Raw genomic sequence first — 10,549 nt, 5'->3', positions numbered from 1 at the left:
CCACTCTAGTGTACATGAATTAAGGCTCCTAGCAGTTACCAGGTTGGTCGGGTGTTTTGGTAAGATAGATAGTTTAGGAAGCTGGTCCTCAAGTGAGTCCCATAGGTATTTACAACACCCCATGATTAAGGACCATTCCTTTCCGAATGTTTCTCGCAGATAAGCGGGTTGTTTCGGTTCATATTTTGCAAGGACTCTTCTTCTGACAAAAAAATAAAGGAAATAAAAAATCTTTTTGTGTAAAAAAATCTGAAGACGTTCACTGATTGAGACACAGTGCAGGACGGCACAACTCACTGTGTGAATTACAAACTTACAATCGCATTATGAAATCTGACACATAAATCAAATGTCTGGGCGGGGATTTAAAAGCCGGTCGCCCCGAATAGAAGTCCTTTATCCTAACCGACGCATTACCTCACTCAGTCTGCACTGACAAGAAAAAAGCAAAAAATTATACAGTAACATAATAGGAAAGTTGGTTATTCGCTTTGCTATTACGGAATGCGATGAACGCGGATGGTAATGTGACTTTGTGGTGCGACTTCGTGCTAAGATTAGCTCAACCATTTGCTTAGAAAGAATATAGTGTAAGATAACATTGCTCCGATTTAGTAACTGCCGCTGTTTAACTTGTCAGAAGTTAAAGACAGACGTTTCTTGGTAAAGACAGACGTTTCTTGGTGAATAATTTAGACATGTTTCCATATCCTGTGACTTATAGTGTCTCATAACCAATACGGGCCACGTTATCATATACGCTCCTATGTCAGTACATAAACACTATCTGTCACATTTTGAGTTTTGTCTCAGGTAGCTTTCAAATAGAAGATGTATTTTTTTATCGCTTTCTCTCCACGACTTTTGCATTGCCACATGAAAAGCAAAAATGTTTATAGGTAATTAATGTTCTTCATGAGGTGGTTGCTGTAATGAATACTCCCATTGAGCGAAGAGCTTTGGATTACGATATATCGCAGTCACTGAATATGACTTCATAGTAACGGTTTAACACATTAAAAGTCGTAAATGTTCAGTTGATATGCCCACGCTACATTTATCTCTCTACAAAAAAAATAATTGATAAAGGCACACTGTATTTCGTAATCTCGAGACGTTGTTAACAGTCAATTACAGCAAAACGGAGCACCTTACAATATTTACAATACTTTCTCGGAATATTATCTGTGTCAATAACCTGTTTGCAAAAAGTATTACGATGCAGGACGCAGAGTCTTTATTATTAAACAGCGCATATTGATCATGGTTTTAAAAGTTTACTAAAGTTATAGAAGTATTCGTTTATTTATTTCAGTTGACGAATATCGTTTGTTTATGTTACGTAACCGAGGCGGGACTGATCATGGGAACACGTGAATAAATTAGCTACGAATTGCAGCAGTATTACTTGATAATTCAGAACTCATCTCGACCTCTAAAATTTGTAGAAGCTGCAGGCGTTTATATACACAAGCCGCGTTCAGCGCGAGTGGCTCAAGACTGTGAGTAGCTTAGCGTTAGCTTTCACTCTCACCTCGTAGTCCGCCTGGCTGGTCGATCCTGTACGTAGGTGGAAGCCGGAAGGTAGAAAGGGGGCGGCAAGCAGAGATGGAAAAGCCACTATCCTGGTCAGCGACCGGACGATCCGTCCTGAAGCTGAACATCCGTCAACTGTGCCTTTGTGGGGCGTGGCCCCTCTGGCGGTCCCCACTGTTCAGCGTGTACACCCTGTTCGCTTTCGCCCTGGGCGTGTGGCACACCACAGAGAGCGCGCTGTCGTGCTACTTCAGCTGGGGCGACATGGAGCAGTCGACTATGGTGCTAATGGCCACCTTCAACATCGGCGGCAGCACCGTCAAGATGGCCCTCTTCGTGCTGCACAGGCAGCAGTACAACTCCCTGGTGCGTCACGCCGACATCCTGATGACTGAGGGTTCGCCCTGCTCCAAAGAGGCGGCGCTGCCGGAGCTCGTGCTGGCGGCGCAGAGGCGGGCGGCCCGCCTAACTCTGGCCATGCTGATGCTCATTGCATCGCAGTACGTAACTTGGTTCCCCATGCCACTCGTCGTCAACAGGGCCGAGCACCGGCTGCCCTTGGCGCAGCACCAGTGGGACGACAACAGACACTTCTACGCGCTCTCGTACGCCCTCCAGTGTATGGCGGCCGCGTGGACGACGCAGTTCAGCCTGGGGGTCGACTGCCTCTTCGTGACGGTCATGATGCTGGTGATCGCGCAGCTGGAGGCCCTGGCGTCGCGCATCCAGGGCATCAGAATCGAGCAGCAAGCCTCCTCTTGCGCAGCGCAGACGACGAAAAAGGTTTCGGACCAAATGTACGAAGAACTGCGCCTTTGCGCCGAAGTTCATCAGAAGCTTCTCAGGTACGTTATCTAGGATTAACATGGGCAGCCAGTGGCCGAGCGGTTCTAGGCGCTTCAGTCTGGAACCGCGTGACCGCTACGGCCGCACGCTCGAATCCTGCCTCGGGCATGGATGTATGTGATGTCCTTAGGTTAGTTAGGTTTATGTAGTTTTAAGTTCTAGGGGACTGATGACGTCGTATGTTAAGTCCTATAGTGCTCAGAGCCATTTGAGCATGGGCATCTATCTAGCAAAACGCTGTTGACATCCGGGCATAAATTTTCATTTGCCAACGGAATTTACGCTAATTTGAACCTTCGGGAAGACTTGAACTGTCTGATGGACTGCGGCTCGAAAGCACCACCTTTTCCATTCGTGGCTAAATCTTCTACCAATACTATCACCTCTTTACATCCTTCAATCACTCTCCTACCTTTCAAGTTTCATACCTTGCAGGGCTAGCACGCCTGGAATTAAAAATATTGCAGAAAAATTACCAGAGCATAGCAGAGTGTCTGGAAAATGGATTTTGACTCTGCTAGTCACGCAAGGTGTGTTGGAGAACTTATGTGCAGTTTGAAAGGTAGCAGAAATGTATTGCCTTTGAAGGTAGGCGTCTTCGGTCGCGCTTTCGTAGCGCAGTCGGTTATAGTAATTGCTCCCTACATTTGAAATTTTTGTGATCGAGTCCGGATCTTCACTCGCAGTTAACACTTTTACCTAAAGACTGGAATATTGCTCAAGTAACACCAATACCCAAAAAGGGATGTAGGAGTAATTCGCTGAATTACAAGCCCATATCACTATCGTCGACTTGCAGAAGGGTTTTGGAACACATACCGTGTTCGAACATTACGAATTACCTCCAAGAAAATGATTTATTGACACATAGTCAGCAAGGATTCAGAAAATATTGTTCTTGGAAAACACAACTAGCTCTTTATACTCATGAAGTTATAAGTGCTATCGACAGGGGATATCAAATTGATTCCATACTTTTAGATTTCCAGAAGGCTTTCGACACAGTTCCTCATAAGTGTCTTCTGAACAAACAGCACGCCTGTGGATTATCGCCTCAGTTGTGCGATTGGATTAGTTATCGCCTGTCAGAAAGGTCACGGTTCGTAGTAATAGACAGAACGTCATCGGGTAAACAAAAGTAATATCTGGCGCTCCCCAAGGAAGTGTTGTAGGTCCTCTATTGTTCCTGATCTATATAAATGACTTAGGAGACAATCTGAGCAGCCGTCTTAGATTGTTTGCAGATGATGCTGTCATTTACCGTCTTGTAAAGTTATCAGATGACCAAGACGAATTCAGAATGATTTAGATAAGATGTCTGTATGGTGCGAAAAGTGGCAATTGACCATGAATAACGAAACGTGTGAAGTTATTCACATGAGTACTAAAATACGTTCGCTAAATTTCGATTACGCGATGAGTCACACAAATCTGAAGGCTGTAAAGTCAAATAAATATAGGTGTTACAATTACAAATAACTTAAATTGGAAAGATCACATAGATTAAGTTGTGGGTAGAGCAAACCAAAGACGGCGATTTATTGGCAGAGCACCTATAAGGTGCAAAAGGTCTACTAAACAGATTGCTTACACCACGCTTGTCCACCCTATTCCGGAGTATTGCTGTGCAGTGTTGGATCCGTATCAGGTGGGACTGACGGATGACATCGAAAAAGTTCAAAGAAGGGAAGCTCGTTTTTATTATCACGAAATAGGGGAGATAGTGCGACAGACATGATACCTGCATTGGAGTGGCAATCATTAAAACAAAGGTGTTTTTCGTTGCGACGGGACCTTCTAATGAAATTTGAATTACCAGTTTTCTCCTCCGACTGCGAAAACATTATGTTGACACCCACCTACATAGGGAGAAATTATCATAACGATAAAATAAGAGAAATCAGGGCTCATACAGAAAAATGTAAGTGCTCGTTTTTCCTGTGCGTGCTTCGAGAGTGGTACCGTAGCGAGACAGCTTGAAGGTGGTTCAATGAACCCTCTGCCAGGCACTTTATTGTGAATAGCAGAGATGTAGTGGACATTTATTTACTTTCGCTTTAAATGAAACTCTTTTTCTGTGCCTAAATCTCCATCGACATATTTATAGCAAATACAACTTGACGTATTTGTTGACGTGAGCGAGTTCTTATGAGTCTTTTGGTTTGTTAATTAATCTAATCGCACCTTCTTTAACTTGGGGATGTGTTCCACAGAGGATGTCACCATAGGTTGGTCCTTCTTTTTTCAAACTTCTTGTTTCTTCATGCATATCCCATAGCTGTTTTCCTTTTCCTTTAAGGAGGAGTGTAAGAACAATTTTGTTGAAATTCTAGACGATGATCCCATGTCGCAATGGCCGTGAAGTGGCGTCATGTTACTACGTGTTGCTTATTAATGCTTACGCGTGTGCTTGACTGTTATCATACTGCAGAATGAAATTTTCACTTTGCACCGGCGATAGCGTTGATATGAAAACTTCCTAACAGATTGAAACTGTGTATTGGGCCGTGACCAGAACTTAGGGCCTTTGCATCTCGAAAGCAAGTGCTTTACCGACTGACCTACCCAAGCATGACTCAAGACCCGTCCTCACAGCTGTACTTCCACTATCTCCTTCCTTCAAAATTTCACAGAAGCTCTCCTGCGAAATTTGCAGAAGTAGCACTCCTGGAAGAAAGAATGACATAATATGTCACTTTGAGTCTCTTCGTTGCCCATTTGGCACAAATGTAGGAAGTGTTTCAATCCCACAGTAAAGGAACGTTATTTAAGAGAGCTAAATCTATGCTTAGCTTCTTCTCCAAACTCTTGACTGAAATAAACTCATCTCTCCTATGCAGAGTGAAAATTTCATTCTGGAATCATCCCCTAGACTATGGCTATGCAATGTGTCCGAAGTATGGCAGTATCCTTTCTTCCAGGAGTGCCAGTGGTGCAAGCATGGATGTTAGGAGATGAGGTACTGACGGAAAAAAGGCTGTGAGGACAGATCCCGAGTCGCTAGAGGACTTACCGAAAAATGACAAAGGTTCTGACTTCAGGCCTCAGTGCGGTACATAATGTCAGCGCACACTGCCCTGCAAAGTGAATATGTCGTTCTGAAGTATGACAGTAGTCAAGCACACGCTTAAGCAGTAGTAAACAACTCGTAGTGAGTCGACGCAACTTACCCGCCACGGCGGCATGGATGCCTTGTCTTCAATTTCAACAAAATAAACCTTCTTATACTCTTCTTAAAACAAAAGGAAACAACTGTAAGGTATGCGTGATGAAACACAAAGTTCGTAAAAGTTCACCCTAATGACACAAGTGTGGAGAACATGGTTGCGTAATCACAAAGATATATTCTTTAGGAGAAGTTGGACTCTGTTAATTATGATTTGTACAAGCGAATAAGATGAGCTTAGAAAATGCGGGATGAACATACGCTCAAAAGGTTACTTACAGATTCCTTCGGATAGACTGCGCAAGTCTCAACACATATTCTATTTTGATGCTGCATCTCTCTTCCGTATTACGTTATTTATCCATGTATGGCGAGAGTTTGCGTCTTAGCTCCAAGTTCAAGTGAGAGTCATTGCCCCCTTTCCCTTGGCTTCCCTTCAGAGAGCACATTTCTCTTGATATCTAAGTTCTTTTTATGTAACTTAAAGGTGCTGCCAGACAGTGAAAACAGTTTCCAAATAAAAACTTAAACCAACTCTGCTTCACAACCCCTTCTACTAACCAAATGACATTCTGATTAGACAAGTGTATGCCACGAGTAACAGGAGCACTCGTCACTAGTTAGTTTATATAGACCAGATATATGAATAGGTGCGTGTCTCTCTTACCAAGAGTTCCACTGCTGTTGAATGCAATAGCGTGTGTGTGTGTGTGTGTGTGTGTGTGTGTGTGTGTGTGTGTGTGTGTGTGTGTGTTTGTGTCGGAGCTTACGGGCGCTAAACGTCGCGGTCATCAGCGCCCGGTCACACATTAAGAGAATCGAACGCGGACAGACTTAACAAAACCTAAGCACACACACAAAAAAAGAAAAAAATGCTGTAGAAGAAAGTAAAACGTAAAGAAAGCGAAAACGGAGCGTCAAGAATGCCACAGGAAATTATCATTGGCTGGCCACTTATATAAAACATGGGTTAGCATATCACCCTGTGAACAAATTAAGACCCACTCACTAAAATCTTGGTAAAAGGATTGGACAAGTCAGAGAACTTTAAAACTTTAACAACATTCGTGTGATTATTTCCTAAAAGAGATGAAAGACCCGCCGACAAGTCAGCAGCGGCTCGCTGGTCAGCAAATAAAACGCATATCCAATAAAACGTGGCGCACAATGACCTGGACGCCACAAGCACCACACACTGGAGGGTCCTCTCGGCGGAGCAGGAAGCCATGCGTCATAAGACTGTGGCCTATCCGAAGCCGAGTGAGGAGAACCTCGTCCCGTCTACGGGGCTCGAAAGAAGTACACCACACACGTCTTGTGGGCTTGACTAAACGGAGCTTATTGTCAGTCACTTCCAGCCACTCATCTTCGCACCGACGCACGACTCGCGAGCTCAACAGGGAGGTGATTGCGTGCAGGCGGATGGCACACTGAAATACGAATACTAGCGGATCGAGACGCGCCGTCTTGGCTGCGAGATCTGCATTTAGTTCCCAGCAATGTCGACGTGCCCTGGAACCCAGCAGAAAACTACCACCGTCCCCAGTCGTTGTAGTTGGAGGAGGGCTTCTTGGATGGTCTGGACTATTTGATCTGCTGGACACAAACGTCGCAATGACTGAAGGGCACTTAGGGAGTCGGAATAGACAAGAAATTTAGGACGGGGAGAACGTCTCATCTGCTCCATTGCTCGTAAGATTGCAGACAATTCTGCATCAAAGACAGTAAACGGCTGAGGCAGTCAGACCTTGAGGACACGATCCGGAAAAACAACAGAACAACCAATGGAATCCCCCTGTTTCGACCCATCCGTAAAAACAGCTACACAGTCGTGTTGCTCAGATAAAATGGCAGAAAATGTTGCATTAAAAACTGTTGCAGGAGTGCAATCTCTCTTGTAGGGGAGACCGGGGCACGTTGGCCATTTTTTTAAAGTTTATATTAATTTTTTTACATATTTAAATTTATGAAATTATTGCTAAATATTTAGAGCAGTCTTACTGAATCTGGATAACAATGATTAACCTTGAAAATACGAGTTAAAAAATTTTTTAAAAATTAATTACTGGACATATGTCAAGTGGGCCAACCTGCCCCTACCTCAGGGCAAGTTGGCCCTTAGGCTGGGGCACGTTAACCTGTGTAATATTTTGATATGTTAAACTAGTATAACTTTAGGATATAAAAATAAAACGAATAGTTATCAAGAAACATACTCTAATGTACATCAAATCAAGTTGAATATTGAGTTAAATCCTTAACATTTTATTATGACAACATACTTCAATGTACATCAAATCAAGTTGAATATTGAGTTAAATGCTTAACATTTTATTATGACAACGGGAAAGCTTCAAATTATTAGGCATTATAGTTTCTTAATAGAAACCCAATAACTTTAATCACTGTCCACATCCAAAGTATCAGCTCAGTTATAACACTCATAAAATAGTCCACAGATTTCATTTTTCACGCATGTCTGATGAGCCCAACCCTTGCAGTTTGTGCACTGAATCCCTTGTGCTCCAGGTTGACTGTTTAAAAAAGGCTTGAGACACCTTAGGCACAGTGAATCTTCATCTTCCTCATCGTCATCATCATCTCCATAATCGTCATCTTCCATTGGCTTCTTCTTGCGTTTTAGGCCTACTGCAGTTGATTTAGTTAATTTCATTCTACCATTGCTCCTAATTTCCTTTTGAAAAAGTGCTTTTTTAGCCTGTGATTGAAGTTTTCTTTCCAATACTTCCGCCTTCTTCTCTTTTGCACCTTTTTGTTCTTCCTCGAGGGCTTTTTTTACTGGAATGTTTGTCACTATGGCAGAAACTCTTTTCCTTTTACCTGCTCCCATACTTTTTCTGGACTCTGTTTTTTTCCAAAGGTCTGACCTCTTCTGGAGTTGGAAACGGTCTTACGTTTATGTCAGCTCGAGTTGTTAAAGGGATTAATCCCAGTTACCTTGAATCCACTGGTTATGTTATTGGGAGTTGCAGCATTTGGAAGTGCTATTCGCACTATAGACGGGATGTCGTAAATAGTCATAGGCCGTTTATTATTGGTAACTCATGCATCACATGCCGAGTTCACGAACTTTTTAAAAGGCCCATAAACACTTCTGTGTAAAGGCTGCAGCTTGTGGCTACAATGCGCCGGAAAAGATAGAAAGGTGATTCCATTATCGTTACAATAATCAAGAACTTCAGAGTCGAGATGTGAACTGTGATTATCAATCAAAACCAAGCAAGGGCGTTCTTTTGAGCAGCGCAAAGTTTGTCTCCGTCATCCATCCCGAAGGATGAGCGGCTCCATCGCACCCAGTTGGGCCGTCAAGGATATAATGAGGCTTGAAGTTGGCCCTCGGGAAGATGAAGAATGGAGGCACACTATTACCCAACGCACTAACTCCAAAAGCGATCGTAACAAGTGACCCTCTCTCAGCCGATGTCACTCGCCCTATTTGGCGAAAACCTCTTCGAGCGACTACACGATCAGGACGCTGGACGGTAGTTACTCCAGTTTCGTCAAGGTTCCAGATGTCCATAGGGGTCTCTTTCAATCTTCTTAAAACTATGTCGAGATTATTAAAAAACAGTTCTACATTAAGCTTGCTGAAACTGGTGCCCTGGGCTAAACTAGTTGCTTGAGGAGTCCAAATGGAGAGTTGAGGGTGCTTCTTCAAGAATCCTGTGAACCAATCACTTCCCGCCATTTCGGTCTCGGTCCATGTTTGGGGTATTTTATTGTTACATGCAATAGCATATCTATACGCAAACCGCCTGACCTTGCGAGGAAAGACTCTATTATATGTCACTTGCCTTCATGAGTTATTGTTCAAGCATATCTTGTTGTTCGGAATTAAATATCTACACTGGGCCATCCTGCTCCTATGGCCAACGTGCTCCGGTCTCCCCTACCGCACCAAATCTAAAATCACTCTGGGCCTCTCCTGTAACCAGGTGGCAGGCGATTAAACCCCTGGACTTGGGGTCGTACAGCGACAAGACAGAAACGAGTTATTTGTGTATATCCATACCCTTCCCTTCCACTGAGTGCGATTCATTTACTATAATATCGAAGTACTGAGACTGAGTATGTCTGACGGTGTTTCTATATGTTAAACAATGCACACACATTTTGGATAGCTACTACATTTTCACCACAGACTTGGAACACAATCCCTGACGAAAGTTATATTGTAAGAATGGTTTTCAATTACTTTCTGTCCCGATAATCACCAGTTAGAAGTTTATTTATCTGATGACATCGCTGAAACTTTTCTCCTGTTCCAGCTTCGTAAAGCAACTGGAGTCTACAATGAGTCCCATTGTGACTACGCAGTTCGCCATCAGTGTCCTCGTCGCGTGCGTGTCGCTGTTTCCAGCAACATATGTAAGGCATGTATTTAACAACAGCTGAATAAAGTTACAGGATTGTTCATGACTATGGTTTGATTAAAGTTTGATATATCTATGTATGTTAAACAACCTATGCTGTACATTTAGTTATTTCCTTTTTTCCACTTGCGGAAAATAGTATATTTCAAACTAATAAAGATTATAGAACAGCAGAAAAAGTAACGTACAGTACTTAATCGTTTAATTACTTGAAAGATTACAACTCCATTTTCAAATCACAGTTTCTGCTGAGTATCTGTTCTAATTTATTGCGATAGTTTGAAGGAACCACTTTTTCAGTGGTAGGATATGATATACCGCATCAGTAATACAGAGTGATTAAAAATAATTAACAGTTTTCAGTTGTTTATTTCAGACAAACAATGAAAGATAGAAACGCATTGTGCATGTCACCGGCTAGAGGCATGTTCAAAGTCCTATGCTCGCACGGGCATTACACCGTCCACTCAACATCAGCACCATACATACCTTGAGAAATCTTGAAACTGTTGTCCATTTCATTTCGCCTTATTGAATCGGTAGTTCAACAGTTCGTCCGAAAAGTACTTTGTCCTAGGGTTGCCGGGAAGCAGTAGCTATAAGAACT

At 42.9% G+C, this 10,549-nt stretch overlaps 1 protein-coding gene across 1 annotated transcript in view; it reads left to right on the top strand.

Moving 5' to 3' along the window:
- Positions 1–1,608: 1,608 nt before the first annotated feature.
- The window catches only part of LOC124712185 (odorant receptor Or2-like), a 35,333-nt gene continuing 26,392 nt past the window's right edge, over positions 1,609–10,549 (top strand). The window contains exons 1-2 of the mRNA XM_047242481.1: positions 1,609–2,381; positions 9,838–9,937. Of these exons, the coding sequence (XP_047098437.1) occupies positions 1,609–2,381; positions 9,838–9,937 (873 nt within the window). The remainder of the gene's footprint in view (positions 2,382–9,837; positions 9,938–10,549) is intronic.

The sequence above is a fragment of the Schistocerca piceifrons genome, chromosome 8 (genome assembly GCF_021461385.2).
Source record: "Schistocerca piceifrons isolate TAMUIC-IGC-003096 chromosome 8, iqSchPice1.1, whole genome shotgun sequence".
Lineage (NCBI taxonomy): Eukaryota > Metazoa > Arthropoda > Insecta > Orthoptera > Acrididae > Schistocerca > Schistocerca piceifrons.
Note: the sequence above shows the minus strand (reverse complement) of the source record. Positions and strands in the feature narration are given on the sequence as shown.